Source organism: Neopsephotus bourkii, unplaced genomic scaffold, assembly GCF_033783945.1.
Source record: "Neopsephotus bourkii isolate Nb327-2 ecotype Australia unplaced genomic scaffold, CSIRO-AGI_Nbou_v1 NB_234, whole genome shotgun sequence".
NCBI lineage: Eukaryota > Metazoa > Chordata > Aves > Psittaciformes > Psittacidae > Neopsephotus > Neopsephotus bourkii.
The window spans coordinates 17234743-17262702 of NW_026900744.1; the positions used below are offsets into that span (position 1 = coordinate 17234743).

The following is a 27960-nucleotide window of genomic DNA, read 5'->3' on the forward strand; positions in this document are numbered from 1 at the left end:
CATCAGCCACAGAACACCTATGCTGTTTGCACTGTGTAATAAGTGAGCAATACATGTGCCCATCTGAAAAGGCTATCTTGGGGAACAAATCTCCCACAATGCAGCCCTGTAATTACAGTATATAGCAAAGGGGAGATGAAGATCACACAAAAATGCTCAACACAAAGCTTGTTTGTAAAGGTTTCTTGTAAAAGAGAGCTACTCACAAGACAGATTAATACAAACTCAATAGACTCCCTATGGCTGTGGTGCATGAAGGACGAAAGAGAGGAGGAAGAACTGAAAGGCACAGTTTGAGGAAGAAAATATCAGAGGTCAGCAATGACCCAGAGCTGGAAGACGGTTTGGGATGTATGGAAAAGTAATTGCTACTGACCAAATGCAGAGCACAACCCCAGGTGCATCAGACATTGCTGACTTGGCTATGATAAACCAAGACGGGAGAGGGATGCTCCTCAGCCTGTAGTACAAGTCCCATTCGAACAGCCAGAGAACCTCTGATCCGAAAGAACTTAGCATTAAATATAAATCCCAACTCGCTCCAGACAAGTGCTCTCCAGAAGACCTTGCTAGGAGAGACGCATACATATACATTTTTCTTACACATCCAACAGTGCAGGAGATGTGGTCTCTGTATTTATGCATAGTTAGCAATGGAACATGTGTGATGACGTTTAACTGACATATTGTAACATAATGACCAGGCAGAACACTTAACATAACATACTCTGCCACAACCTGCATTTGCCCACAGAAGTGAGATTAATTCATTTCCAAAGAACAAACTTGACAACAGACACTGAACATGGGTTTCTCAGTATTGCCAATCCTGCATGTTCAAGGCAACATGGGCCACTTTCAGGAAGTCAAGAAATAGGCTTAGAAACTCCTATGTTTTTAATGTAGTACAATTTTAGACATTTGGAAACCAAGGCCAGAAAGGATAATCAGATCGTCAGCTCTGACCTTGTCCACATCACAAGCTATACTGTTTCAGCCAGGCACCACCCCCCCGGCCACCTCATGAACTTGTTCCTAGTTGCAGCCTGTGAGGTACCCTCTCAAGGTTTTCTCTTGAAGTCAATGCTTCCAATGTCTAATTTTATGTTTGAAAGGTCAATCATACTCACTTAGTGTATTTCTGGCATTGCTGTTGTAATTACCTTATTTACTTTGATAGCCTGGGGGCTAGAAATGTACACCAAAGAGTGAAAGTGATGCTTTACGCCCTATTGCTTGAGTCTAGAATCCAGGGTTTTAAAAAAAACCCTCTCAGACTAAATATTGTAGCCTTTGATGAAACCATGAGAATTGACAATACTGTGTCATTTACTGTTCATCTTTTACAGTTGCGAATGTCCTTATCTTCCACGAGAAGGTCACTTTGTAATCACATATGCATTCACATACAGCCTGGAAGTGTGTGCCTGTGAAACATAACTGAAAGCAACTGGGGATGAAAGCTTGGTCAAAACTCCTTAAGAAAAAAATGGTGTGTACAGAACCTCCCCAAGCCCCCCCTGAAGTATGCAGAGAAAGGAAAAATTCAGTGTAAATGGAAGATCTTTTAACGCAATGTGCAGAAAGAATCTTTCGCTGGAACTAGACTGGCTAAGCTTGTAGCTGAAACAGTGAAACTGAACAAGAGTTAAAACATAGAAATCCTTTAGGAAAACAGGAAATTTTGCATATGGAAGCCTACTTTGCTGGGCACGGGCACCCTCTGGTTAGCCCTTTCCTCAGAGCACTAACCTGACTGTTCCTGGTGGAGCGCAGAGACTGAATTCAGGGAGCCACTGCATGGTGCATAAAGTGGGGACAGGATAGAAATTTAAAAAGAAGTATTTACAGGTCTGTAAATTCTCAAAACGGAAAATATAAAACTGCATTAGATCGGGGTAAAAGAAAAGAATCCTACCTTGAAAAACTGCAGATTCCCTCTGTCTGTGTGACGGGAAGCCTGACTGTGTGCAAATGCAAGGAGACAAGCTTGCTGCCCCGAGTTTTTACCTTGTTCAAAAAGACTGGCAATTTTCTGCCAGAGTCCTACCAAAATTAGGTATGGGATCCAGCAAGGGCCAATTTTCTTGCTAAACTGTTTGCTATTGAGTTTGCATTCAGGTAAAGAACAGCTAGAGAAGAGGGGAATAAAACCAGCAAATGAGTTTTCTTATAGAATTCATTTCACTACTATTTCACTCCACTCATGTACTTGTATCAGTCAGCCTGATATATAGAGCTGCTGTCTAATGTAACCCACTGCTCATCTCTCTCTCACCCACAACACACATGCACTCACACTCCCCTCTTCCTCCTCCAAGGACTGCAGTGCTTTCAACCAGAGAAAAATAATAATAATAAAAATAGCAATAATTAAAAAAATCTACAGTATTCACTTCCTTTTGGTATATTACATCGGCATTTTCTGTACATGACCCAAGAGCTCCCTCTATTTACACAGTGATATGGAAGGACTTGCTGTCCGAAGCCCGGTTCTCCTGGCCTTGAGTGGGGAATTTGAGCCCACCTTTTAGAGTTCTTTCTCTTTTCCATTTTTTTTAGCAGCATTATGTAAACCTGTAAAGGGAAGGGGGGCTACTTTGAAGGTTTCTTGAGTCTGCTCCCTCTTGCCCTTCTCCTGGGGAGATGGCTGGCAGCAGCATCTGCCCAGTTAGCAGCTGCTGTTTTTGAATTCACCATTCTCCGTGATGGAAAGCTTGGTGGGATTGGTGGGGGAGATGCCATTGCGGACTTGCATGCTGTAGCGCTCCTTCACCTGCGTCAGGGCACTCATCAGCCGCGTGTTGGCAGAGTCCAGGGACATGATCCGCTTCTCCTGCAACAAACATCCCGCAAAGTCAGAACTCCTTCACAAATGAAATTCCTTTGCCCCACAAGCCTGCTTTATGGGGAACTTCCAGGACCTGGGGCTGTGACAGCATCTTCAGATGATTTCTAGACTGAGGCAGCTTGTCTAACATACTCTGATAAGATGGGATGTCTGCCTCTTTCTGTTTTCTTGGGTAACGTGGCTTCTAAGTGCCACAGGCCCCCCTGGCCTTTTTGCTCGATGGGAGGGGAGAGAGAATCGGTTACATTGGTGAATTGATCCAGTCATATGGGCTTTATGCAGACAGCCTCCAACCGAGGCAGATGGAAATGCAGCATTTGGGAGCGGGGATGGAGGGTGTTGGTGTTAATAACAACAATAGCCAATTTATTATTCTTCTTTTTTTAAATGTGTTAGAAAAACAGAAACAGGCAGCAGAAAATAAAAGTGGCGGTGTTTTATCTGGCAGAGGAAAGTGCAAGTGGTATTTAACAGCCATTGTCTCTGTGTTTCGGATGGAGTGTGCTCAGAATAAACTCATGGTATGCTTGAAATAAATAAAAATAAGCAGGTAATGGCAGCCTGCAGTCACCAGCAGGAATGAGGGTGTAATAGCAACATAGAGAAAAAGCAGCCAAAAGCTAAAACTAAGGGGTTACTTGAGGTGAAGGGGAAGAGGGCAGTGTGGGTGGAGGGGGAGATGCCATCGACAGAACACAAAGAACAAACACTGAACACACTGCTCCTAGACCCATTCCAGCTCAGAGGGGCTCCCGGGCTCCGCTGAATCCAGGGTTTGCACATGCCTGTTTTGATTCTTCTTGCATAGAAAGTGCCAGCCTCCACTTTCAGCAGAAAGCTGAAGGATATGCACAAGATTGATACAAAATAAAAGCCCCATCAACAAAACCCAGCCTACCAAGAGCTAGATCATCCGCAGTGAGATAAAGCACTGGGGGTCAAGCCAAAGAGTTGGTGGCACAATTAGAAATGACAATTTCCATCTTCCCTCAAAAAAAACAACAAACCCACAAAAAATCCAGCCACACAAAGCAGCAACAGAGCTGGCACAAGGTAAATGTGCTCTCCCTGCTATCAGCTGAATGGCTTTTCTATTTGAGAAGGAACACATCTAATTTACTGGAATCAAAAAAGCTGCCTGCAGAACTCTTCCTAGTCCAGCCCATTGAAAAACAAAATGGAAGGAAAAATGATGCACAGAAGGCACAAACATTGAGGGGTAATTCAGACACACTACTCAGGAGACCCAAGTGCTACAACAGCCCCTTGAGATCTTGAATCCAGCACATCAGCTGTGTGGTAATGTTTGCTTTTCTCAGCAGGCTTCCCCACAGGGTTAAGTGTTAGGGTGCAAAAACAAAGCAGAATTTAAGTACTGCTTGTATCACAGCCCTGAAAAAGGCCAAACTCTGTATAGCAGAGCAAATGGAGGAGGAGGCATGAGAAATCAACAAACAGCAAGGCAGGCTATAGCCTGCCCTAGCACTTCCCTGATCCAATTAATATAAGCAAGGAGAACAGACAATGGAGGAGTTAAAGGCCTTAGTATTCCCTTCCATGCTGAAATAAATCCTGCTTTAGCAGAAATGTGTTCTTCAGCAAGTTAAAGCTCCTCCTCCTTAGACTACATTTCACCTGGAATATGTAATTTAAAATTGAAATTTCTTTCCCAATAATATAGCTTTTTGAAGAGTTAAAAATGAAAGGCTGGTTATTTTCTGGCACTGATGAGCACTCACTATGCCAGTTTGCAAAACAGCTGGAAATCTACACTTGGAAAATCAGTGTTAGAAGTGTGAGCTTCTCACTCAAAGGAAAAAAACATTTAACATGTCCCTAACACACATGAATTGGGCACAGGGAGTGGGAGGAGCTGGAATGGGTAGGAGGTCAGTGCACTGGGCCAGGACTGGGTACTGCTCAGCTAGAGAACTGATTGGGTTTACTTGCCTGTTTGAATTATCTCATCCCCATTTATGACCTGTAATTTAACACAGCGGAGATGTCACTTGCAATAGCAACTGGGCTAGTACTCTTTGCAGCTCCGCTGCTCCAAGGAGAGAGTCAAGACAAACTTAGCCCCTATCCAGTCAGGGAGGCCCAGAGCCAGCCTCTGGAATGAACCGCAGTGCACACGAGGCGCTGCCTAGAGCCAGTGTGAACAGCACTGATACTGAGAACAAAGCTGTCCTTGTGCATCCATGCAGTACTGGGTGCTGCACCTGACCATAAGACAAAAGAGCAAATCCTGAAAAGCATCTTGGGTCGATGTAACTAAGCACAAGAAGCCTGGGTTACTGCTGTTTCCTAGCAGCCATTTAACTCTTCAAAGCAGGTGTCATAACCTGGGTTCCAACTCCACTCCATAAAACTCACATGAAAAAGACCTTTCATTTTCTAGCCGCTGCTCTATCCTTTTGCCAAATGAATCACAGGCTAAGAAAAATCTTCCAAAGCAACTTAGAGGGATTGCTACAGAATCCAGCAAACAGCTGGGCTCCTCTGGTATGTCTGTTTTGAATCTTTCACCAGTTTCCTCTTCTGCTCAGGTACCCATGACAGGGCAATAACAGCTAAGCTTCCCCCATGTACTGACTGACACTGAAGCAGTTAAGGTTTGCTGATGACCTTGCTTGCCCAAGTAGGCAACAGCTACTTCAGAAGAAAAAAGTGCCAGATTAAAATAGGAATCATTAATTCTACTGTTTTGATACTGTTTTTTTCCAACCATTTCCAGTGCAGGTGATAAATGCTGCATCATTTGATCAAGTGTGATCAAGGACCACACCTTTCCAGCCCTGAGGGTTTGAAGCTTGCACAAGTCAGCAGCAGCCTCCTCTGCCAGCTGGTGACAGAAAGCAACCAGCCTGGTCCACTAGTCCACAACCTCACACTGATGCTGAGAGTCTACTGGCATAGACAGCTAACAAAGGCAAAGGCAAGTTTCTTATTCAGTCACAGTCTTGGAAATCCTCCCCTCCAAAAATCTCTTTTTGAGTTTGCTCAGTGCTCCTTTCACCTTCTTGGGACAGATGAGAAAGGCATCACCTCCTTCAGAAAACAGGCTGCTCTTTGGATGAGCTGCCATTCCATCAGTGTAGCAGCAAGATGCCCTGGCTGTGCCTATCTCCAAAAAATGGCCCTCTCTGATCAGACTGGAGGCTGCTGTACTGTTCCCCCACCACTAATAAAAAAAATACAGTGACTGACTGCATTCCTGTTCATTCTCCAGCATTGCACTCTCCCACTTCACATTTTGAGTACAAGTCTTCACAAAAAGGATTTAATCTTGAGCTGCATCTAGTAAGAGTAACTACACCAGTGTCTCCATGTAGAGGATCCTTCACAATAACTAGGAACTCTACATGGTATAATTCCAGTAGGACTTTCTTCTTATTCTGCGAGGCTAGATAGCAGAAGTGCCATGTTTTTGTACACAAGTGATTTATTCAGATCAGATGGCATGGACCCAAAACCACAGCTTTCATGAACAGTCTTTCTGAGGAACTGTAGGAATATGGGCAGAGGTATCAGGAAAACCAGAACTTTTCAAATTATCAAAAAGAAATCTGCTATAAGCGTGCTCCCAGTGTTAGGAGGCTTTGACAAACTTTTTCTTTTTTTTTACTTCATATATTCCTTAAAGTTCCATGAAAGCTCAAACATTTCTATTATTGTTGGCCATTCAACAGGAAAAAATGCAGCCAGGTATGCCTTTTTGTGCTCCCAATGCCTACACTCTAATATGGCAGTACCATCTTTAACAATGTTCAACTTAGGCTCCCTCTTCCCACTCCTCTCTATGTACAGAAACAACCTCCTGAAATAGCTTGGGTTATTCCTGAAACAGGTCATCTTCTTAAGATCACGTGTTAAGGAAAGTTTACAGTTGGAGCTACTGAAAAGCCGAGAAGCAGGAAAGATGTCCTCCAAATGCAAATATCACAAACATAACACGGCAGGCAGATATCAAACCAGTCTCAGGTTCTGTTGTACAAGCTTTGCTTTCTGGGATCAGCACAGACACAGAAGAAAAGCTGAAATGATCCCACACAATACACCCAACATGCATTGCCCCCTGGGGCCCATTTTCCACGGCTAACTTGTGTTGCCTGAGGCAAGCACTGCAGGTTTGTGGCAAAGTGGGCGTTTCTCCAGGACTGACAGGGACAGTCAGATGGGGTGAAATGCCACATATGACATTATACAGGGCAATGCTCCATTGCAAGCATTCTCTTTTCTTGACTTGAACGTTCAAAGCCATGCTTTTAGCTTGCATAGCTGAGATGCATGCACATGGCAATTAAACTATGCTGGTATGAGGCACAGCTTTTCCAGAGTTCCCAGGCCCACACTTGGAACAATGTCTACACAATGCACCATTATTCATTTACCCATTTGGGATCTCACAAAGTCGAAAATGTCCTGGAGAAGTGATAGCTCCTGTGATTTGTTGCCAGGCTGTCTCAAAGCCTTGTGTCACGCAGTGAAGTTTTCACTGATTAAAAAACCCAATTCTCTCCTAGAAGGTGGCAAGTCACATGTGCAACACCATGGGCCAATAGTGGCTTGGGAGCTAGACAACAATGCTGGGGCAGGACGATAGGGGAGAATAAAGGGTTCTATGAACAGAACGCTTGGTTCTTTGATATCCTGAGCTCCTTACCTGTGCATCAATAATTTTCTGCTTTGCATCAATGACAGCTTGCATCTCTGCATGATCCTTCTTCAGCTCCTCTTCAACTGCCATGAGTCTGATGAGCAAAAAGAGGTACACATTAGGATGGTTTAATACTATTCCAGAGTGTTTCAGGTGCTCTGGCATATTGCTCTGACTTCTCTGGTTGTCCTGGCTCTGCAAAAGAAGAATTCTGCTGCACATGGAAAAGCTTATCTATCCATCTGATACTCCCAATCCCCTAACCTTGTTATTCTCAAAACGGACATTGCCAAAAATGCAACTCTCAAGAAACTGTTGTCTACCTTGAGTACATATTCCAAACAAAGCAAAAAGACCTGCTTTAAGTACAACAGAGACCAGGGTTAAAAATTCCTAACTATTTTTCTTCACTCTCCTGGCAATGTGGGACAAGTTTCCACACATGCACCCCTGTTTCCTCATCTGTAAGACAGGATGGTATCAGTCCAGAAATGTTAAGAAGCCCATGACACTCCTTCTTTAGTCTCAAAGAGGACGCATGACACCGGGGAGCTGCTTGACCCACACAGTCCCAAACTTTCCAAAGCCTCACCTGCTGATGATACTTTTCATCTGGCTGTCCTTCTCCTCCTGTTGCCTGCGCAGTCTCTCCTCACTGTCTTCCAGCCTAGATTTATACTCCATCAGCAGCTTCTGCATTTGCTGCTCTTGCACCAGGAGGCGCCGCTCATACTCCTCCAGCCGGCGACTTGACACCTTCAGGCGCTCCTTCAGCTTTGCTATCTCTTGTTCATACTGCAGATGAAAAGAAAGAAGGAAAGAATCAGATGCAAACGAAAAAAGAAAAAGATCAGATCATTACAATCTGCTGCTGCTGTTCAGTGAAGGACATGTTTTTTCCATGAAAAATAAACTGACAGAAGTAAATGATAAGCAAGCAACTGTGGGTAACCACAGGCGAGGCGCATGCAGGCTCCTGCTGAAGGCATTAAGCTGTTCACACACTGTAGGATGTCATTCTGTAGCACAATTTAAGCAGTCAAAGGGCTTTGAAATGGCTCCACAGCCCTGACCGCTAACATACCCAGTTACTCCAGACTCATGCAGTTCCCAGACGGAAGCTGCTAATAGTGCTCAACTGGGGTGACCAAACTTATAAAACAAGCTGGTATAGGACTCAAATAACTCATTCTTCAGTACCTAATCAAGGCATGAAACCATGTGTGAAGAGAGAGCAAATCATTCACTACAGAATAGAGCCTGTGAGTTTACCTGGCTGGGGTTTTGTTGTTCTACTTACTGCCTGTATGGACAATCACTTCTGCAATAGTTCAGTGGATCTCAACATATTCCACTTTTTTGGGGGGGTTCATTTACCTTTCCTAACAATCATGTGTTCCTGTTTCTTGTCCACCAAATGTCCTCCTCCTCACTTCCTGCCTTCTCAAAATACCAAACCTCTTACGAAACTTCATCACCATAGCAGCATATAGATGTAACTGTATTTGGAAAAATGGTATCTACTCCTGGATATAAATATGCTTAAAAAAGAAAAGATCATGGATGTTTCTGTGTAGCCCAGAAACACTGTACTACCTCGATGACAGGCATTTGGCTCAGGTGAAACCCAACATAAAATTTTAATGCAACTACAGATGCTGACTGAATTGCATTTTACATAGCTTTGTACAATCACTTAGCATATCCTCAGCTATACTCAGCTGGGTTAACAATCATTTCTTTTTTTTAATGGAGTTTAAAGATCACTAAAATGCTTTGCAAGCATAGCAAAATGGCAGTATGCTGTAGCTATAGTGTTGTCATAAAAAATAACGACTTGAGCAAGATCTAATATACTTAGGCGGTGTGACTCACGATGCACTTAAGTGCCAAATGCCAGCCTGTAGCGTACAAACTCTTGGCTGTGTCAGTTTGCACCCATTTGACATGCTACAGCCTGTACGTGGGCTAATCTACTGTATGGAATACTGTATTACAGATAAGTGTGACAGCAAGTACAGCAGGAAGTTATGACAATATAACCTGTGTTTGAAAGCACGACTGTCACAGCAGCTCCTGAAAGCCACTCTGAACTTAGCTGTAGGGCGCACAGGACTCAGTAGCAGCCCTTGAGCTGGCTGCATACAGAATAAAATCTACCTTCTCAGCATGCTTGACTTCATCTGGGTTCTGTTCTGTGTCCTCCTCTACTTCTTCGTACTGTCCATTATTGAGAACCCATGCAGCTGTCCTTTCCACCGGTGACATTGTGGCAGAGTCCACAGGCGACTGCACCTGTAGCAGAGATACCTGTAAGCATTTTTCAGGGAAACCACATACAAATCAGCTTTAAAATACAGTTTGTTTGGAGGAGAAAAATTACCACAAATCTGTCAGTCTCAAAGAATCCCCCAGACCTCTCCTGCAGAGATACTGCATCCTCCCTTGCCTTCGGGAGTGCTTACTTGAGCCTCTCTAAAACCAATGCACTTTAGAAATTTTTCTGCCTAAGTTAGTTTCTCTCTGGAAAAGTTCTTGTTTCCAAATCCTGTTCACACCCACCCTCTGCCAGATTTTCAGTAGAGCTTTCTCAACCTGTGATTTCTCTCACAAAGAAAACAGAGTGACAAAGCTTCACTTGCAGCCTGTTCAGGTAAGACAGATTGGTTTCTTCAGAGTACAGAGGAGCTTGACTTGGGAGCAGCTTTCTCAGCCAGGCTTGGCAATAGAGCATGACTTGGATATGAGACAGCACAGCAGTACTTAAAAGTGGCAAAGAGGTGTAACATTATCACCGTAGTGCCTATCAGATTTAGATGGTCTGTTGTAGCATATACACCCAAGGCAAGGCTGGGAAAGGAAGTCAGGGCCAGTAGTGCTTACTAGAACTGTAAAACATCATCAAGGCTACCCTTTTTAAGGGAATCTGAAAAAGAAGCCAAGAAAAGAAACAAGGAACTCTGCCTGGCTGGGGAAAATATGGCTTGCTATAAATTCCAAGCAATTTTCATGGACAAAGACAAGTTTATAAGCACAGGAATTAGCATAATTATCCCTGAAAGAGCAACACTGTCTTAACTTTTTGAGAAATGTGAAAGATCAACTTCCCTCACCCCAACTATAGCTTCTTTTTGTGCTCAAGCAGCTGTTCAGCTCACTGCTTCATTTCAGTGTTACACCAAAGTGAAATATATTCCCTGGCAGAGGGATCTGAAGTCTCAGGAGCTCTATACGGGAGTAACAGCTTCTTTACATGACTAGGCAAGGGATCATGTCAACCTCCATTTTTGTTTCTCGTGTTCATGAGGACAGGGCTGGTGCAGGCTGTGTACACTCTATGCCAGCTCTGGCCAGAGACTCTGCTTGCAATGGCTCAGCTGTCCTGAGCAGCAATGAAGACTCTAGCACTGGAAGAATCCTCAGGAAGAATGGGTATAAAGGCAAAAGGAAAGGAGTGGAAATTAGGCAAAAATCCCTAGATTTGGCAGAGACCTTTTCGCTAGAAGGAAGCCTTCAGAGCAGAATGGCTAATAGCCACTTTCAAGTGCAGTGTGACAGCCTGGCAAAGTTCCTTAGATTTATTTGATGGTATTTGCTGTCAAGCAGCCATAGCAAGGGAGACTGTGAAGTGTGTGTGGCCCTGCCACAGGCCATTCTTGAAGGTAAATACTTTGGCTCCAGGAATTTGCTGGAGGAATTAGGAACAGCTATGGATGAACAGTGTCATTGTTCACTGGAGTTACGGAGGACTAAGATAGCAGAAGGGTGACTATAACCTTCATCACCAGCCTTCTAACAGACTGCTGATCAGTGGCAAACCTTGCCAAACTACGTTGCAAGCTGTAGGACAGAATATTTCCAGCAGCCAAATTCTGAAAGCCTACAAAGACCAAGTGGATTGCAAGCACTTCACATGCTAATGGGTTATGAGTTATACTCTAATAAAGGGCAAAAAAAAAAAGAAAAAGCCTGCTAGGAACATGTATTAATTCCCCTCTATGCTGCTCTTCCAGAGGAACACACTGACATTTCTTTTCCCACCTACCTACTAAATGGAAATGGAAGGCAAAAAGTGACCTCTCCCAGCAAACAAAGGGCCTAGCTCTATATTCAGAAACAAATGGGACTTGTAGAGAACAGAGTCTAATAATTATAACGCCCACAAAGCATGCCTAGAAAGAACATGCCCAACTTCACTTTCTTCTTTTTCTTTTAAAAACAAGAACAAAATTCCACAACATAATTTGCAATTAAAAGGACGCAATAGAATTTGCCTCAAAAAAATTTTGGCCGCTCCATTTGGCATACTTCAAGACATTCTCAAGGGTGTGGGGAAGTAAAGAACAAATTGATTCATCTGAATAAAGTAGGAGCAAGTACTCTAATGAATCCAGTGGAAATAATTAGTATGGAAAGTAGAGTGGAAAAATAAGTGAAAGCACACTGCCTGTAAGAGAGAGGAAGGAGACTGCCCTAAAGCCAGTCATAGTCACAGGCATCTATGAAGCTGAATGGAAAAAGTAGCTAGAGGAGTCATTGTGTTGCTAAGCAAGCGAAGGTAACTGATTTACTGGGAGGCAGTTGGGTAATCAGCAATCTAAGATGAGCAGAGCCAGAGGTTTGCAAACAGCTGAGTGCTTCTTGCACATACACACAGTGCAGGAGCCAACCCAGTAAGGCGTATGCACAAAGACTGGAGGCATGCCACCTGTACTTTCCCATCTTTATCCTAACACCTTTGATGTAAAGCCTTCTTTGGGAATTTCTGTAGACACTTCCCACAAGAAGCCCTGAGGAATGACACCAGATCCCTGAGGATTTTGGCTAGGACACTGCACAGAACCATACAATCAAATTCATCAGATCATTTAATACAGGTTTACACTGGATGCCTGAGAATTGCAAAGGGAGTTTATCCTTCAAATTTATCCTTGTTACTCGCCTAAAAAAATTCCTATCACCTCCACACTAGGCTTAGCTGTATTCAAAATACTTCACTTATCAACCCCGCTATGCCCCAAAACACAGGCTCCAAAGGACACAAACATATGCACTTCAAATAATGTGCAATTACTTTTTTTTGGTATTACTAACTTGGCATATTAAGATTTGCTTTGTGATTCAGTGTTTCTGCTCTCCTTGTACTTTAATGAACTTGAGGTATCAAAAGTAATTTTGAAGCCCTGGGTTCCCAGGCATCATCATCCAGATTCTCCTCCGTACATCTGTAACATTCTGGACTTTGCCAGGAAAGCTACACCAACAGTGATACCAGTAAAATCTTTGGCAGACAAGAAGCTCGGGCTGGCAACTAAGTTATTCTGCCAGCTTTAGGTTACAAGTGTTCCCCCTCCACAGTCATGTCTTCACCAGAGGTTTTGCCATCAGGGCTACATCAGCAAGGAAGATCATAACCTCCTACTCCTTGCAGATATACCTTCTCCAACAGCATGATGCCGTCCCAGCCACAGGGGCTGCAATTTTCTGGAGTGAAAGTCCTCGCTCGTGCCTGTCTGCAGATTAGCATCCTTCATAGAAGGTCTTGTGGACAGCAGGAGCTTAAAAAACTTCCTTCTGTACTAGGTAAGGTTAATCAAACATGACCATGTTTACCCTCACAGTGACCAGAGAAGAAAACACTTAACCCCAAGGAACAGCACGTGTGGCGTCTTCAAGAGCCTCACCTTGCCCATCTGATGTCTGAATGCACTTACATGACATTCCTAAAAACAACCACCTTCCCTTAGACCTACAGACCGAGACATTTTCTACCTTGGCTGTAGTACCAAGCATTTAAACACTCATTTTCTATTTAACAGTAAACTAATTTAGGAAAAGATTTTCATACACTCACAACAGGATTTTTTTTTTAAAGGTAAAGGAATGTTGGCTTTTTGACAGGAAAATCTTGATTTACAATTGCCCATGAAGAACTGATATAGTGCTTCAGGAGTTGGTACATATAAGCACTGCTTTCCAGCAAGTGTTTGCGTTATTCATAGTTTGGGGTGATTCAACGAAAAAGAAGTACTTATTTTGAACCAGCAATAGATTGTTGCATTATGGTGAAACACAGATTTCCCCACACTTAAGATAACTGTGTTTACTTATTATTTTGGCAGCAGTTTATGATATTTTCTCTTTGTTTATTTCTCTGGTTTTACGTAACTATCCTTTTAAATTAGCACCACAGGGCAAATGCAGTCTCACGTGGCAACTTTAGCTACAATTCACAACAAAGCTTCTTCTATTTGTTTTATCCAGGGAAATTTTCAAGTTTTGTTTCTTTCAGCAGGAAATGGAAAACTTTATTTTTTTTTAATATTTAGTACAAAAGCATCCAAAAATAACAGGTAGGCTAGGCTTGCCAAGCTTGTGAGAGTCACAAAGCATGACTATTCCATATACTTGCTACTGGCCACTGACTTAAAGTGCCAGTACTCTTGATTCAACTCAAAGGTCAAAAGCTTCGAAGCTTGACGCACCAATCGGCTAAACATCAAAGCAGAAAGAACATGGAAGAAGGCTTTCCTTACCTGCTGTGTTTGTTGCCTCTGAATTGCCCTCACCTTTGGGACAGGGCTCTCTCTAGAGGATGAGGACTGTTGCCGGGACCGGCTCCCATTCTGAATGGGTTCAGTCACCATGGCCCCGGATACTCCTGACATGCTGCCAGTGCTCCGTAGGGAAGCACTGTGTGGCAAGGACTGTGGTGCCCTGGCCCTGGCGCCCAGTCCTGCTTGGTCCATTTTGCGGATCTGTGCTTGGCTGCTGCTGTTCTGGCGGGGCAGTGCAATGGGGACGTGCTTGTCTGGGACTGTGTGGCGCCGAGAGAAGTCCTCGCTCTGTGTGCTGCGCTTGGTGAAGTCCTCCATGCTGCTGTTGCTGGGTCCGCTAAGTTTGAAGTCTTCACTGTTGCTTCGGCTCTGGGAGCTGGCAGTGCTCAGGTTCTCCAAGCTGGAGTCCACAGAGGCCTTCGGCATTGGTGGGGTTGGGTTGTTGAGATGGTAAACTGGGTTCTGGAACGACAGAGGCTGGAGGCTGCCCTGTTGGTTCAAAGCTGGGTGCAGAGGCCTTCTCACCTGGGGAGCACTCTGGGGTGTGCTCTGAGTTTCCCACAGCTGTTTGATGTTTGCCACCTGTGTGACAGAGAGCTGGCTGCCAGCTAAGCGCAAAGGCACATCGTGCATTACAGAAGCATGGTCAGTGTGAGCTGTGTGAGGGTCTTGGAGGTCCATGAGAGAGATGCTACGTCCATTGGGCAAGATGCTTTCCCTTTCATCCTTATCTGAGTAAGTCATGCTCTGGGTGGATGCCTGCTGAACCAACAGTAAGGTCTTGCCCCTAAAATATCCATCGACATTTTCCTGGGTCGGAGACTTCAACTTATGCAAGTCACTGTGAAGCAGAATGGAATTTGGTTAATTTTTAAGCAGACAAGACCCTTAAAGATCTGTCCCAGAGAAGTATTTCCACCTCATTTAACCTCCCCCCCCATCTGAAAGCTTCAAGGAACCAGATTTCCTTTTATGAGCTCTTTGTGTTCAAGTCAGAACACACTCTTCCTTAATTACCACTTATCTTTGAGAATTACATTTGATTCAAGAAGTGCTTCATCTTCGTTTTTTTAACAGGTGAAATGCAAACCATTCCCATCAAATCCTCCCCCTTAGACACTTCTGTCTTCAGCAAGACTTCAGAGCAGTTCAGATCCCATTTAACCCTTTACCAGCATTAGGTATTGCTGGGGTCTGAAAATTCAACAGGAGTTGTGTGAAGGTACCTGCAGATCTAGATGTAAGCTCAGAAGGCAGACACTTCCATGTAACAAAACTGGCTTTCATAGCTGACAAAACTAGCCCTCATATTTCAAACAGAAACTACTCTAAGACCACAGTATCAAAGCTCTTTAGCAGTTCTGTCATGTCACAGCTTTTTGCTTCAGATGAACGGCTATTACAGTATGCAGAATACTGCACTGAACAGAGGAGGGACTACTTTTGCTATTCTCCTCGTAACAAGTTCCACCTACAGCCCATCTTTTTTATTAGCAGTAAATAAGTGGTCTGATCACCAGAAGGAAAGACTATGGCTGACTATGCATCTGGACACTCAGACTAGCAGTAAATTGCAAAACCGTGCTTTAGCAGCTGAAGTCATTGATGCCCACAGACATGTTTGAGTCCTGAGTAAGTGAAAAGCTTCAGGTGTCTAGTGCCAGCTTTTGTAACTCTTATTGGGACTGTGTATTCCCTGTGACAGAGGCCCAAGCTCCCCTTTCCTACAGCTGGCCTGGGCAGACAGCTCAGCTGATGAAGCACTCAACCCTTAACAAGCTTAACAACCCCCTTATCCCACATTTTCCCTTGAGCTCTGGATGTTACATACCCATCAGTGGGGTCCTCAAATATCTTCTGAAGCCCTGAGGAGAGACTGCCACTGACATTTGGACTAGAGCTGTGCTCAGTGAAACGCCTCAGCTGCTGCTGTATTGGCGTAGGGTTGGTCATTGATTTGGTGATATCAGCAAGAATACGAGGAAGAGGTCCCAGTTTTGCCACGGTCGCCTGTAGGAAGGAATTTTCACCCTAATTGGACAACAAGCACCGCGACATCCGCCAGTTTTTTGATAACGATGCACAGAGGCGGAGGGGTGGAGGTGGAAGGAAGGAGGGTGGGTGGTTGTGTGCGGGTGTGGCAGGACCGTAATGCAGTGTTACGGAGCAGCGTAACCACGGCGACGAGATGGATGGAGGAGACGAAACGGGGTGCAGCAGACATTGAGGAAAGAAAAGGAAATAGAAAAGAAATTAGGATTGACCCCCAAAAATAAAAAATCATGCTCAATAAAACAAAACTATTGCCATTCCAATGCAAAACTATCATGCAAAGCAAATTAAGTCCAGGGTGGGTGAGGTCAAAGTGAAAACTATGGTATGTATTCATTAAAGTGCATTCAAAGACTACACATTGAGCTAGTGGGGAGGCTTTCCAGGCAAAGGATGTCATGTGGTAAAGGAAATGCATGCCAACAGACAAAGGGATGCGGCATTCAGGTGGATCATGAGAGAATTGCGAGGGTTGAGGGAGATGGAGAGAAAGGAAAAGTTTTCATTTCGTAAGCTTTTTCTTTTGGCATCCTACACTGATGCCACCTGTTATCAACAATTAAGGCATTCTTCCTACCTAAAAGTGAAAAATAACTGCATGAAAACATCAATGTTCCTCATCCCAACATTATCACATCAGCCTGGGATTATATGTGTAGCTTCTGGTTCGATTACATGTTAGCTCAGTGTTGGCCAGGCCTAGGATAGGAGGAGCTGACCTTCCAGCAAGGAAGTCTGCTCATTCAGGCTCTGTATCTTTCTCCCCTCTTTGGGTCACTGCTGGTTATTTCATCTACAGGGCACCTTCAGGCTCTTGGGACTGCAGGAACAAGGGGAAAATGCTGGAGGTTTAGAAAAAAGCAAAGCTCTGCTACAAAGACTATATTCTTTTCAAAGATATCCTTATTTTTCTGTAAGCTGGTATTCAGTCAGTTTGGCTCCAAAGAAAGGTCTCTTTGCAGACACTTTCACATAGCACTTCTTCTGTATCTATTAAAATCTCTGAGGTGACTTCTCTCATCGTTTCCCAGTCATTACCTACAGTAAAGCAGTATTGCATGTAACTTTACCTCTCAATTCTCTTTTTAGCAAACCACTATACCAGCTCCCAAAGGACTGTTAGGATAGATCCATGCATCTAATCTACAAGAAAGGGCAAAGCAGATCTGCTTTGACAGTTTATCCAGGCCTGGCTCCCCCATCTTTCTGCAGCCCAAGACATTTAGGACTGTCGCATTCAGAGAGCAGCTCACATTAAGTAACACCAAGTCTAAAGATCCATTTGCAGCTCTAAAGACTGGAGCGGGGCTTGTCTTCACCTGATGTCTGAGCAGCTTAGAGGGAGATGGCAGTGTGCCCTGCACTGGTGGGTTTACCCCACTTTGTGGAAAACGGGGGATGATCTGGTCTTTTGAGTGCTCACTTTGCCTGTTTTCCTAAGACTGCTGAACTGTCTTTACAGCTGACTTTGCTGCCTACAACACTGTGAATGTATACTGTGTGTATGTAGGAGGGAAATGGAAAAACAAGAACAGAAATTGTTATTAAACTAAGATTAACTAAGGTTAATATATATTGCCTTTTTGAGTCAAGGACATTTCAATTTACTCTGATGCAACAAGCTCAGGGTTTTTTTTTGTTTTCTGTCTTTAATCATGTACTGCGAAAAAATAGATACCCAACAAATAACTGCTGGCAAACCTTAATGCAATAAAAATATTAAGAGTACATTGTGATTCACCTCACCTCTCCAGTTTCAAAAGAAAGAATAATATAAATGGAATATGGACAAAATAATGCAACCTCTATAAGGTGAAAATGGAATAGTTCCAAGCACTTGTAAAAAATAATGACTCACAGCTCAGCTTTTCTGGGTCTTATCAACTACTTTTGCTATCAAAGGTTTTAATGGTTTTGCATCCTGCAAAGTTAAGGAAGAACAAACGACTGCCATTTCTCCTTCTATAGCTAAATGGAAGCAATGTTTATTATTGGTGGTATCTACTGCAATCAGCAGAACAGAATCTGGACAATGTATATGACCCCAGCACAATGACAGAAAGCATCTTGCTTTTGTAACAGGATAAAACTGAGAGTAGATCCAGGTTTTTACATGACATCGTCTTGTATACTAAAAACTAATCTGAAGACTACAGAAATGAGAACATCACAGTAGACTTTGGATCAGGTCTTTCATGAAAACAGTCTGTCTGGCCAACACATTACTCTATCAGAGCTGGCAAAGTAGTGTCTAGTGTGCAGCAACGCACCTCCATTAGCATCAAAAAGGGCACTACAATATTTTCATTTTCTGTCCAAACACCCTCCCTTTTTTCCAGCTCACTAATGAGAAAGGACTGGCTGCTCAGTGAATTCCAGGTCTACTTTTAAGTGCTGCCCTCTCCACCACTGAACACCCAACCTTCCTTAAGGTGCTGCAAACTGTTTGCACTTACTGCTGAAGCCCAACCACTTCACATGCCCCGATCTGAAATCATGGAAAGAACAATTGTGAAATAGCACTGTCAAACATTCCTCTCAAAAGCAGTTCTCCCAAAAGCAGGCTTCAGCTGCTCCCTTGATGTTTCCTAGTGTTTACTGTTGCTATGATACAATTGCCAGATTCACCCTCCTGGGCCTCCAGCCTGGTTTACCTTATCAAGCTGGGACACAACTTCCCATAGGAGGGAATGCAAAACTGAGAGCTCTCTGCCTAGGTCGATGTAGCCCTCAAATCCAGGCATGTTTGAGATGGTATCTGGATTAGAGATCTCCAGGAGAAAACGCTTCATTCCTCCCCACTCATGTTCCAAAAAGTCATTCATGAAGGCCATATATTCTTCCTTATTACCAAACCTGCAAGAAAACAGGGGATGGGGGCAAAGCCCAATCAATAATCTCAACACAAAATACAGAGTACAAGTGGTTACAGTCAATTACTTAAATGCTTAACTTTAAACCTGCATTTCCAAAGATTTGTGCTGGGAGACAAAAACAACAGCAACAAAACCCCAAATAGGACAATTTAGGAGTTTCACTGCTTTCTTTGACTTACTTAAATACTAGTAATTCAGTGTTCATACTATGATCAAGGACTCAACACATCTCTCCACCACCACCCCCCCCCCCTCCTCCCTTTTCTGCATCTCCTCTCCTTTAAGAGAAATGCCATGCCCATTGTATCATTCAGATAGGAATTTTGGAGGAAGAAAGGTGGAAAATCATGATACTTGGTGGGAACAGGCTTTTTTCCTTTTGAAATAGCATACACACTGACATGCTAATGCATTACTCTTCCTGGTCTTATACTGTGTCCCCTTTACTGAATTCAACACAGCTCAAATCTGCATGTGAAAAGGAGAATTTATCTAGCTCAATACTGAGGTGCCTTAAGGGGAACAGTGATCACATATAAGTAAGTGAGAAGTTTCCTCCTTCTCTAAAGCTGACTTCAGTTTGCCAGAGAATCAGCTGCCTGCAAACATGACTACCAAGCAGGGCTTTCCTTGCTCCATAGTAACCTGCAGTGACTTGCACCCCTGAAGGCACAGATTTCAGTTTTACTGCCACCACTTACTTAGCAAAATTGGCAAGATTCTGAATGACTTTAGCAATAAGTGTGAGTGTGCGAGATGTCCGGTCATCAGGGTACTCCTGCATGAGGCTGAAAAGGCTGGGGGACATGATAGCGGGGCACAGGAAGCGAAGGAAGAGAGAGGCACTGATCAGGCGTTCACTGATGTCCTGCTTGCCCCTGCTCAGGCACTGCTGCTTCCAAGATGCAAATACCTCCTTCAGCTCACGAGGAAACACGCTAGAAAACAATAAACCAGGAAATAAAATCGCATGGGCTATGAGATGCAAAAATTTGAACTGCTGACCAACCACCTGCAATAATTATCTGTGAGCTCTTCCCTCTTCCCCCCCCCCCCCCCCCCTTTCTCTCTATAGGGTAGGAAATGTCATTAGGCATCTATTCTTAGATTCCCATTTAATCCAGTAGTACTTAAGTACTCTTTAAAGCACGCCTTGCTCATATATGTTAAGTGAAGCCATTTTCAGACACACTGATTTGCGAGTTAAGAACTTATCCATTGCTACCATGGAGCAAACAGGGTGTGAGCACATTAAAAACATACTGAACTGAACGCGTCTTTCTAACTGAACTTCTTATTTTGCTTGTCAAAATCTCTCCCAATATTTTGCATGTGCTTCATCCTGAAGCAGAAAGGCCCTTCTTTCACTGCTACTCAGAAACACAGATTAATAGAAATCTCTCTGCCAACATTTCCTCCCTGTGATTTCCTGTTCAATTCTACAGATTTAAAGGGTCTAAAAGGTTTTTATACACATAAAAACTTTCAACTTTTTATTCCAAGTTCAAGCTTCTCACTTTATTCCCTTCATATTGAGTCACAGCTCAGTATGTGTTCCCTTGGCAGAGTATTTCAGCAGATGCTCCTGTCAGGTATGGTGTGTGGGACCGGAATACCTCAATTTGGGCAAAAGATCCACCTGCAATATGGTGTCACACGTAGTAAGGCAGTCAGGAAAGGAAACTAAGTCAGTCTCAGAAGATAGATGGGTGTATGCTATTTCCCCGTACTGCTGTTTTCTTGTCTTCAGAGGAGGAACGGGCACCCTCTAAGCAAATGACCTAATGGGGGAAAAGGGGAGGGAAGATGCCTCACCAGTAAGAATTGATAATCTTGCAGAAAGCCAGCTCACAACACATTTTCAGGTTGCTCTGATGATCTGTTAATTCACTGGATGAACATTTGCTGGGATCCACTTCACAGTTTTCATCTGACTCATACAAAGCCTTGATAAACTCCCCTGGACAAAGGGAAGAGGATGATAAACCAGGGTAGTTACATGAAAAGCCTTCTTGACACACCTTTAAATCCTGCTTATGTCTTTCCTTGGTAACTGCCTCTTCTGCTCCCCTGTGTCTGCAACACAGCCTCCAGACACCAGATGTTGGGGATACAACTCCTTCCAGGTCTTTTAGAACAGAACACTTGATGTGCCAGTTCAGATGGCTGGTGCCCATGGGAGTTTGGACTCCTGTGCCCTCGCTGTCCTCAAATATAGGTACAGTATCAGGATGGCTTTGCTTACAAACCCTGCAGACACTTCACTTGTAGCCTAAAGAACAGGATTTGACTTTGTATTCAAACTGTATTACCAACTATAAAATTATCCACAGTTTTAGAAATGAAGCTGTGCTATTCATCTTCATGATTTCCACAGGAAATGCACTTGACAATGGTATTTATTTTTATTATTTCTAAATTTACATTTTTTTTAATTTTTTAAAAATGTCACCTTGCTGTTGAATAAGAGTAATACTCAAGTGCTAGGTAGATACATCTAATTTTCTCAACCTCTTATTAACACCTTACAACATTTTTATAGCCTGCATCTTTCAAAATCCTTTGAATATCTGTCATCCTTTTCTTACAGCATCAGAACAGAAACTGGACACACACAAAAACAGATGAAGTTTCCTTCGACATACTGGAGTAAACTACCTACTGGTTTTTCTCTTACATATTAGCACACCAAGTGATTTTTAAACTGTTGTTCACTAAGAAAAACTATTCATTCTCTTAATGATTCAGTGTCTTTTAAGTTCATCTCCTCAGATGATCTTGCTGGCTCTGAGCTACCACCACAAGGCTTGTTTGTGCAAAAGGGTTTTTTGTCTTTGTTTTCATAAAATCCCTTCAACACCTCCCAACCCCCTCCCCAAATCTCAAGTCAGCAGTGTTCTTGCAAGCAAAGCAGGCAGCACATTTTCTTAAGCTTTTCTTTTTTTCGGTGGGGTCCAAAAAAAATTTCTGCTGAGAGTATCTAGAAGATTTATTTGCAAAACTCTCACTTCTATTGAGCCAATTCTGCTTTAACTGCTCTTTACTGAATAATTTTTTTTCTGTAACATATTTGAAACTTAATCTTTCTGGTCTACAAGATCCAGGCTTCATCACGTACTGATGTACTTAACAGATGTATTAAATAGCTAACACCAAGCGTAATGTTAATCCTTTCAAAGCACATGGCATCTGAGCAAAATGACATTTAAAACCTGACAATGAATTAGAAGGGTATATTGTCATAAGCAATCCTGCCCTGAGCTACAGATGAGCTGGATGACCTTAGGGGGATTTTCCATCTCTCATGTCTATGATTTACAGTCTTATCACTCAGCACTAAATGATATGTATTAGAAGTCATTAATTTTAAAATATTTTTATGTAATTACTGCATATTAAGGGGCTTGCAGTCAAATGTAATATACTGGTCCCACAGCTGATTGTTCAGTCTGCTGCAAAGCACAGCACAAAGTAACATGTTGCCCATTTCTCCACACCAGGTGAGAGCCCAGGACTGTGACTTATGCTCAGTGGTTCCACCCATGAGAGTAAGACAACCAGAAGAAGCTCATTACACTTAAGAAATGGCCAAAATGAGTATAATCACAGACTTCACTATCCTGACCCCTGGAGCACTAATTTAGCCAACTATCTCCTTGATGACTTGCCAGCGTCTGGGATTGCTGAGGACAAGCAAGACTGCTGGGAAAGCAAGCTGAATTTTTTTTTTTCTTTTTGTGAAAGGATGTGGTGTGGGACTTGGCTTTGGCCTGATCTTGTTTTCCTTGTATCAATTCCCAAAGCTTTCTTCATCCAAAAAGAAACAGGGGGATGGGTGGCTCAATGTGCAATCATGGGTAACAAAGATTGTGTGGGTTAGTGAAATATATGCATTCATAACCCTTTCTGAAATCTTCACCTAACTGCATTGCACGTAACACCAGACTCACTCCTGACACCACAACATTAGGTATTTGTCTCAATTTCTGCTGTTAAACTGTGTGTCAAAATTCTGGTTTTTAAGCTCGTTCATGTATCAGATGGAACAATCACCATTGCTCACAAATAAACTGCAGTATTACTGCTCTTCATCACAACTAGAGACGTGAAAGAAAGTTACCCAGAAAAACATAACACAGTGATGCAACAATTAAGTGGGACTCAGCCGTATCAAATCCAGTTTGCCGCCTTGCCTTGAATGCTACTTCTGCAGGCACCAAAGAATACCTTCCTGTGTGTAGGAAGGGCATCAAGAGCAAGACAGCATGTATTTTGGCATATGGATGCTAAACACCTGGCTGAGTGATGAGGCAGTTTCTTCCCATCCCACATTCCTAGATGCACAAGGCTTCAGTCATGGTGCAGACAGTTCAGGGTTAGCTGTTGCAATGCAGACAGGCGACAGGCACTTTCTTACCTAGTGCATCGTGAAGATACTTCTGCCCTACCAACTTCAGGTATTCCTCAATAGCTTTGGTAGCAAGTGTGTTCTCCCTGAAGATCAAGACATCATGCTCCCCACAACGATCTACCTCAGACATCACCAAATCCGTCAAGAAGTCCTGAAGGAAAAGGTCAAATGGCAAGAGTTACTTTAAAGATTCGGTCATGCCAGGCTAACTGCAGAAGCCAAGAAGGGAGGATAAACAGAGAAGCCAGAAGATTACTGAAATAATTGCTCAGCCTGGGACAAGAGCTGCAGATGCTACATGTATTACGAGCTAAGGAAATAGCTAAGGCCCCTAAGGGCTTATTATACTTATAAAATTATATAGATCACAAATTATAAAGGGAAAAGCAAAAATCTGTAAAAGAAAACCTTTACAGCCAGGCTTGTGTTTCATGCTGAGCAGAACCCTTCACCAGTCTATCAGTGGCTTTGTCTGCTGAAAGAAACTGTGCTATCATATTTATCTTTTAATATTGAATATTCTGTACAAACTTGGATTTAAAAATCCAGAATGGAAGTTAGACTGAGCAATAACTGTGACTTGCTGGTTTTTATGCAAACAGCAGCTTCCCCCAACAGTTCAAAGAGTGCTGTAGTAAGGTTCACTGCATTAACTACAAAAGCCATAATGCACTGTTAAGTGTGTAAGTGTAAAATACACAAAACAAATGATGTATGCACAAGTGCATTAAAAATATTCTTGGTTTTCAATCCATTATTGCTGTTTCTTTTCTGCAAAATTGGAGAGAATTATATTCACCTGGCACAAACTGGGAGTATCGAGCTGCATCACCACCACATAGTGTGAACTGGAAATGTACCTTCTTAGCAGCTTTAGGTTATGGCAGCCTAAACTGCTCAATGCTTCCAATAAATAGAGGTTCAAACATTCAGGTGCTGGGAAGGGAAAGTTCTAATACTTAATTTATCTACCTGTTGTAGCTAGCACTGCAGGAATCCAGAGCCTATTTTCCAGCAGGATTTCAGCATAATCCTACAGAAGCTATCCAAGCTTCCAGCTTCTCTTGAACAGACAACCAACCTTGTGTTCCTTTCACACAGTGTCACAGAGCACCAAAGGAGAACAGGGTACTGTGGCAGTACTACAGCTTGGTACTACTCACACACCCGCTTGGCAGGCAGCATCCAGATAAATCCATGCTTGTTAATGCTTCTCAGACTTTCCCAAGACCTACAAGATATTGTCCCACAATCTATTTTAAGAAACTGAGGCTCACTCCAACTGCTGCCTTGGAGAGAACCATCAGCGTGCACCCAGAAGTCCTAATAACATCCCTGAGGCAGCTGGGATCACCATTAATTGAGTATAGATTCCCCAAATGGCTGTTCAAATGCTGACCAAGTCAATGTACGCATTGATTCGCTGACTTAGCACTGAATCAACAATGGCATCCTGCTGCTCACTGTATCAGAGACTTATTTATAGAAGTAATTCCCCGGTTTACCAATCTCTTGCTTATTTATCTCTTACCCTGTATCATGATTTTAGAAAAACAGAAAACATTGCTGAAGACTCAAGTACAGGCCCTAACTTTTCAGAACACCATTAAGTTAGTCCTCCTGCTTATACTTTGTATGCAGCATCTTTAATCTCTCTATCAACTCTTAATCATTGTTTGTAGGATGCCCAGCTATATGCCTTCCTGGTAGATGCAACTGCCCAATTTTTTTCAAATATACTTTCGAGACCCTTTTCTCAGCCTTACCCCATCAAGTGCCTCCTGCTGTTGCTCATGGTGACAGGCTACCTAGCTTCTAGATGAGGAGATATCACTGATCAGTAGTGAGAGGTAATCATTTTGACAGGAGATGTCTGTTCTTACCTTAGCTCTCCCAGTGCTCTGAAGAATGTGCACCAAAGCACAAGCCATCTCTTCCTTGTTCCTTACACTGATCACAGGTTCCAGCACAGAGCAGAGCATAGTGTAGTTGCTGGTAACAAACTCTGCAAATTCTTTGTACTGCTCCATGGGCAAGATGGTGATGGTCTGATAACGGGACTTTATCCGAATGGAAGGTCCCCCTGATTTCCCTTTGTTGGGTGTAGGAGTGCTGACTGGGTACCATTTTTCCACAAATTGGCGACCGGTTACACTGGCCATGGGAATGTTGACCAGGCCTACGTAATTGTTCTTGTCCTTCTTCTTCTTCTTCTCCACATCCTTGTAGATGTGAACTGTGATGCTGTGAAGAGGTGGCAGACTGTAGAACTCAAAGTGCTCTCCCCAGAAAATGTTATCTGCTTTTGTTTTGCTGGTGGTGCGGGCAAAGAGAGTGTCATCAAGGCACAGCTCACAGAAGTATTTCTTCTTGGGGGCCAGGTCCTTTGCTTCAATGATCCAGAGACGGAGCACATTTTCAGCTCGACGGCAGTTGTCCTGTGCAGAAGAAAGAGCTCAGCTTGGATTCAAAATCCCTACAAATTGAAGATTTTGTCTTCTAAAGCAGTAGCAAAAGGCTGCCTTTTATGTCCGAGGTAGGGACAGGGTCAGAGTTCAGAGTGAGATTCTCTGATCTTCAGAACCTCTAGAAAATCAGACATTTTCTAAAACAGAGGCGAAGGGCTGTCTTTTGTATACCAAAGGTGGGGACTAGAACATTTGTCTTCTTAAAAAGCTCTATCTGAAATACTTTAGAAAACAAACACTCCACACAGGAGCCCTTCAAAGCTGCTAGACTGGTGTGGCACACTGTATGGTTTACTCTTGTGAATAACTCTAAGGAAACTGTTAGCCTGTCCCTCAAAGGTAGTATGCCAACTATGAAGGTGACTTATCAGGTATTTCCAGCTGATCAATAACTTGACCCCCATTCTCACTCTGGCTCAAATTCTTTTTGGTCCTGTTTCCACCACCCCCCTCCCCCAGCTGTGCCCCCACAGTAAAACATGAAACCTATGAAGACATGTTCTATCCTTCTGAGGTACACGGTATCAGAAATCCAGTTTGAAACATCGTAAGCACAGTCTGAGGCAGATATCAGAAAGCACGCTGATGTATTTAATTCATTAAAGGTTTGACCTACTGCACTTACTAGAATAGTACACAGCAGCTTTCTGATACACTGATGAGTGGATGTCTCCTCAGACTAAATTAACTGAGGATGCATCTGTGTAAAGCCCTGGTACATCCAATCATACCACCTCTATTCCCCAGTAACCTTATTTCCACAGTTTTTATTACCTTATTTGGCTGCACTGTCCTGCGTAGGTTTTCCATCCACTTGTCCCTCTCTGCTGCAGAGGAACAACTGAAGCATTTACTGCCACTGGAGTAGGTTACCTGGAACGTATGAATGACAAGCTGAGTTCAGGCAAGCCTAGGAGACATGTAAGAGGCTGCAAAAAGCAAGGAAGATAAGCAATGCTTGAGCAACAAAGTAAATACTAAAAAGCTAAGAAAACAATATGGGAGCCTAGAAGGCAGAGAGGTTAAAAGGCCCACAAAATGAAGAGAGGAAAAAAACCCCTCAGCTCGAATTAATGTAAGACTAAAGAAACGTATGAGGAGCACCAAAAGCTTCTCTTAAAGACTTTAATCAACCAGTTAATTTTTTTTTAAATGCTTGTTAATTGATCCACAGCTATTAAACACTTGCAGTTTTCCCTGTTAAGCCCCAGAGGCAGATGATGCAGATAGCATAAAGACCAACAGAACTAAACAGTGTATTAATATAAGGCAAAACACACTGGAAATGGTGTCTTCAGGAAATAAAAAATATTTCCAAGGGCCATATATACAGCAACCAAAGCAGCTGTGCTCTCATCCACCCCTGATGCTCAATACCATACACACTGAAACTCTGGTTTCAATGCAAGGAGGGAACTACCTTGGTTTCCTTCACTTTTGCGTGGCCTGACAAGCTTCGTTTACTCTTTCTATTCATTTCTCCACACAATTAAAAAGCAGTTTGAGGCAACAGCCTCAGAGCTAAGTTGTTGCCAGTTTTTTCACTCAATCCCCCAAACTGAAGCAAGCTGAAAAGTGCTTCCAACCAGAAGAATGAGACAAAGCGAACAGGAACAGTTCCTGGATGCATCCTGAGGGAGAAGAGCCTGATATGCTGGTTTTCTGCCAGAGCAGTTTTCCAGGTTGTAAACAGATCTTTGTTCCAGAAGTTCAGACACATCTGACTAATCCTACTGAAGACAGACTGTCACCCGTCCCTGCCACGACAGATTATGGTGGGCTTAGATGCATCCAAAGAGCACACACAAATACGCTGTTGGTCCTGCGTGTTAAGGACTGTGCTCACACAGACAGCCTGTTTGTGAAGCAAAGCTAGGAGCCATGCAGTGCTGTGCTGAAACAGCCAGAGAATCTTTGCATCCTGCTCCATGGCGCAATGGACACGACGGCAGTTACTGAAGCTTCTCCTTTAGCGACCGGAGAACAGGCTGAGCTAATGCAAGGGGGCTCTGACTGGAAATGACATTTGTCAGTTACAGTATACTTTCTAAATTTAATTTCAGGTGAATTTGGAGAGGATGAATA

At 43.1% G+C, this 27960-nt stretch overlaps 1 protein-coding gene across 15 annotated transcripts in view; it reads right to left on the reverse strand.

Annotated features, from left to right (window-relative positions):
- Positions 1-2391: 2391 nt before the first annotated feature.
- RASAL2 (RAS protein activator like 2) overlaps positions 2392-27960 on the reverse strand; it is a 183485-nt gene continuing 157916 nt past the window's right edge. For 9 of the 15 annotated variants that reach the window (XM_061345622.1, XM_061345614.1, XM_061345628.1 and 6 more), the window contains 13 exons: positions 26650-26748; positions 25291-25845; positions 23414-23558; positions 20812-20956; positions 19698-19934; positions 18775-18976; positions 15900-16099; positions 14048-14909; positions 9672-9821; positions 8104-8306; positions 7518-7605; positions 4802-4832; positions 2392-2836 (listed from right to left, as the gene is read on the reverse strand). In XM_061345622.1, the coding sequence (XP_061201606.1) occupies positions 2694-2836; positions 4802-4832; positions 7518-7605; positions 8104-8306; positions 9672-9821; positions 14048-14909; positions 15900-16099; positions 18775-18976; positions 19698-19934; positions 20812-20956; positions 23414-23558; positions 25291-25845; positions 26650-26748 (3060 nt within the window). In that variant the 3' untranslated portion in view covers positions 2392-2693. The remainder of the gene's footprint in view (positions 2837-4801; positions 4833-7517; positions 7606-8103; positions 8307-9671; positions 9822-14047; positions 14910-15899; positions 16100-18774; positions 18977-19697; positions 19935-20811; positions 20957-23413; positions 23559-25290; positions 25846-26649; positions 26749-27960) is intronic. The other 6 variants (XM_061345619.1, XM_061345618.1, XM_061345617.1 and 3 more) reach the window with 5 other exon arrangements.